Here is a 4,501-nt window from a genome sequence, read left to right on the forward strand (position 1 = left end):
GAAAATGTGAGCGCCCATGGGAGGGAGTCCCACCCACTCCTGGCTTCTATTGCTCCTTACTCCCCCAAAGCTAACAATCCCTCCAGTTCATGGTTCAAGCCTTCACCCCAGCCGGGGCCTTTCTCCCTTCCGCCCCCAGGATCCATCTCAACCCTGGAGCCACGGCACCTGTTGCCTTCAATGAGGGCTCCTCCGCCTGGCTATCCCCGTGGGTCCTGCCACCTTCCTTTACGATCCTGTCAGTCCCTCGTCGGTCCTCTCCACTGTGAGGACTCCATAGCTCCTGCCGCCTTAGCCCCAGCCAAGCTCCTTACAGGGTCTCCTGACCCCTGCCCAGCTCCTGATCCCAGCTGGGCCTCTCTCGCAGCGCTGATTGCTGCTGCTGCCACTTCTGCTGCCACTCCTGCCGCCGGTGGCTGCAGCGGCTGGACGCCCTCTACGCCGTGGTTTCCCGCGATTCCTCTGCCACCTCCTGTGCCTTCGGGGCCGCTCTTTATTTCTGCTGGGTGGTGTCTCCTTGTAGCAGGACACTAAGGTGCCTGCTACTACGAGAGCCAGGAAGGCTCGTCAGGTGCGGGTTGCCAGGGCAACAGGAGGCAGCAAATGACCCACACCTGCCAGCGATCAGCTGGCTATAAGGGGCAAGGCCTGGCTCTTAGGAAGGAGAGGGAGAGAGAGGGAGCAATGTTGTTATAGCCAGAGGGCGCATGTTTGAGTTATAGCCAGGAGGCTCGAGTTTGTGTTGATGTTACACCGGTGGTTTGGGTGAGGCTATAAGGGGATGGAGGAGGCCTCATAGGGGACTCACGGTAGAGTGAGGACCCCAGCCCCAGTAGGGCATGGAATTCGGTGGTACAGACCCCAGCTCCAAGGAAGAGCCTGGTGAGAAGGGCAGCCCTGCAGCGGGAAGAGCCCGGTGAGAAGGGCAGCCCTGCAGAGGGAAGGAAGAGCCCGGTGAGAAGGGTGGCGTATAGAGAAGGCCCGCAAGGCCTAGACACGCCGGACACCCAGAGCAGGAGAACTGTGGCCAAGTGGAGGAGAGGTAGCCTCCCTACAAAAACAGATATCATCAAAGTCGTGGTGGGCGAGAATAGGAGGGTGCAAGTCCGAAGCTTGGCACAGTAGAGGAGGCGGCAAGGGCTAGCACGGCGACTCTGCCGTCCCTCCTGTTACACTCCTCATGATGTCACCTGGCCCCAGCTGGATGTAGGCTTGGCTGATGAATCGCGTGGATGGTTTCCCGCCGCGTGTTTCTGTGCTCTTCCCGACCCCTACAACAGGTAAGTTGTAGTTTTCTTTTCTTTTTTCTTGGGGTTTGCCTCTGAGTGAGGCTTCCCCCTTTTCTGGGCCTGTGCCCCTGGGACACCAGCTTAAGTCATTTCTGGAGCAGTGACATGTACAACCATGCACTAAGCTTGGCTAAATGAAAGGGGGTCCTCATCCTTTGAGCAGAGGCTCTCCCTGAACTGGCAACAGAATGAGTAGTAGAGGCATTTTTTCATGAGGATTTTGATATTGACTTTTCTTTACCCCATATCCTCCCATATTTTTTCTACTACAGAAATGCCAAACAATCCCCCCCCCCCCCCCCCCCCTTACTTTCTAGAACATCTTATCTGGCCTTCTCAGATCTTTCTTAGCTTTCTTTTAGTTCAACAAAAATTCATCTTTATAATGCAGATCTCTCTTTCTCCCCTTTTTAGAGCCATTTTTCTTTCAGTGTTTATCTATTTTTTTACTAAATTGTTGTAAAAATCACCACGTATTGTCTCACTTCTCTGTCCTTGTACACTGTTCTGTGTAAGGCAGTACTTTACTCAATGTGTGCAAAGTTCTTAATGCACTTTCAGATGCTATGGAAATAATAGTACTATAATCATAACCCCAGTAAAATTTTCTTTCATTTTCTTTCTGCAACTGTGAGCATCAGAGAGAAAAATGCTGTGTGGATGACATGTTTGCACTGGTATGAAAAAGGAGAGGATGGACAACATAAACCTTTATACTAGGGTAATTCTGCCTAATCTGGTGTACAGTTATCTTAAAAAGAATCAGAGGTAAAACTCCACAGGCATAGTTACACTGATGTAGGTAGTGTGTGTCTGCAGCTTTTCTTGAGAGAGCTATTTTCAGTAAGCAAAAATGACATTTAACTCCCGCTTTATTACCTTCATAAAATGTTTTCAAGGCTCCATGAGCTGTACAGGGCCTGACACTGCCACCTGTCCCAGGCAGGAAGGAGCCTGAGAAGACAGCAACCCCAGGCTTTCTGCTACCAAGGAGCCAGACAAGTAAACTGGCAGGATACATGTCTGATTTCTGTTGTAATTTCAGTGAAATTGATGTATCACTATGGAATATTTAAATTTAAATGAATTGGCCTATTCCCACAAAAAATATTATAAGAGTTTTTCAGTTAGTGCTGCTATTGATTACCAGGATAGCAACTAGGTAGAAGACTGATGGTAGAATCCAGTGTGTGTTCTTTGCAGATCATGCACTGGACAGTGTTTTACTGGGCCTGAAGGAAAACAGCCATTGACTTCAGTGGATGACATGTCTTAATGAGGAGTGCAGCATCGGGCTGATTGTTGTTAAAGGCAAAGCTGGTAGCACTGTGTATATTCAAGCCATTCAACACTCCGTTATAACCCCATCTTTTCAGCTACTTACAATTACAAACAAATATGAATGCTTTTGGTAGAATTTTCCATGCAGGGTTTCGGTTTAGATACATTTAGAAAATGTTTGGAAAATTTTCAACCAAAACATTTCAGCTTTTTCTGAGAATGAGGCTAGAGAAAAATAGATTATTTACCCTTGTTAAACAATTCTGGCAAGTTTTTCTTTTAGAAAGTCTTGATTTTTGGTACAGTCATGGTCTGTATGTCAGATGCCATAGATGCAAGTATGGTCAAATTTGAGCCTTTCAAAAAATTGCAGTTTGCACATGTTCAGTGGAGATGTCCCTTGTAATGTGCCCAATTTTGTGTCCACCTGCCTCTGATACTGTGCCTAGAATGACCTATTTACAACCAGATCCACTGGAGGTGACTTTGGGTACACATCAAGATTGAGGCTTCAATTTACACCTCTGGACCCACTGTGATCTCTTACTTGGTGCATGCTACTGTTTCCTGTCTCCTGTGACAATGAATAATTGATTTCCTGATGGTCTTTTCTGTTATACTCATCACTGCAGTTTCTGAATGCTTTCATAATGTTAATGTGAGGTGAGTGGGTGATGTTATCACTCCTGTTACCATTAGTTGTAGTACAGAGAACTTAAGGTCAAAATTATTCACTGATCTTGGATGAACAATTTAAGACATGTACAACCTAATTTTTCAGAATACTTAGAATAATCTAGCACTCTGTGTTTAAAGCTAGCTCACATTGATGTCATCTATAGCTGAGAGTGCTACTCAGTTCTGCAACTGAGATTTCAGGGCCTCAAATCTGGCACATAGAAAATGAGTAACATTCAATTAGAGACCACCTGTAAAAAAACGTTTTGTTTAATTGACTTGGCCAATATCACATGGTGTTGCTGTGGCAGAAGCAGACTTACAGTCTAATTTTCTCAGTCATCTGCCTTAGCCATGAGAGCATCCTTTCTCTTCCTGTAATTCCCTACCTCATTACCACACACCTACCAATTCTGCAACAAATGTAAAAAGAGTCCTGCTGGTAACAGTCTTCTTCACTACATGACTTTGTTTTATCCCCGTAACAAGACCGTCCTGTGCACTGAATGAGGCAGAAGCCCTGAGGAAAAAATAGCACGTGAGTATAAAATTAAAGAGGGTTCATACTGTGCATAAGTCAGGTACCAGAAAATGACTGTGAACAAGGATGGTAATTTAAGGTTCCACAGGCCACCTTAAATCTGGCATTGCCTAACTTTTGAGTGCTTGGCTTTGTAACTTTAATACTATCCACAGAAAAATGTTATAAAATATTATCATTTCCTATCTCTCTTTCTTGAAGTCAGTGAATAAGTAAGGAATGCAGGCCTCTGACCTGTTGTAGTTTGATCTGGCATCATAATTGCTGTTAATAATCTCCCCTCTCTTTTTATTGAATTATATACATGTTTTTCAGATATGATTCTTGACCAACAAGTGGGCTCAGGGCAGCTCAGTGAGGATGTTCGTCACAGAGTACATGAAGCTTTACTTAAACAACACCATCACCAGAATCAGAAAAAGCTAAGCAACAGGATTCCAATTGTCAGATCCTTTGCTGATATTGGCAAGAAACAGTCTGAGCCTCATTCCATGGATAAAAATGGTAATGCATTGCATCACTTTATAGTTCAGAAGCTTTTTTATAGAATTTCACGTTATAAGCATAGTATGTGGCGCTGTATTTCAAAGTGTGGTTCTGATGTGAAAAGCGACTGTAAAAACAGTACCTTTTGCTCAGAGTTGCTCCTCTGAGATATTTGAGTACAACTATTTAATCAAGTGCTATATGTACATTTTTACTGCTTTGCATT

The 4,501-nt window shown here is 44.9% G+C and overlaps 1 protein-coding gene across 1 annotated transcript in view; it reads left to right on the top strand.

The window, feature by feature from the left end:
• The window catches only part of LOC112548363 (sodium-driven chloride bicarbonate exchanger-like), a gene marked incomplete at its 3' end in the record, with an annotated part of 278,971 nt that overhangs the window by 256,751 nt on the left and 17,719 nt on the right, over positions 1 to 4,501 (top strand). The window contains exon 6 of the mRNA XM_025193937.1: positions 4,105 to 4,293. Coding sequence (XP_025049722.1) covers positions 4,105 to 4,293 — 189 coding nt within the window. The remainder of the gene's footprint in view (positions 1 to 4,104; positions 4,294 to 4,501) is intronic.

The sequence above is a fragment of the Alligator sinensis genome, unplaced genomic scaffold (assembly GCF_000455745.1).
Source record: "Alligator sinensis unplaced genomic scaffold, ASM45574v1 scaffold901_1, whole genome shotgun sequence".
Taxonomy (NCBI): Eukaryota; Metazoa; Chordata; order Crocodylia; family Alligatoridae; genus Alligator; species Alligator sinensis.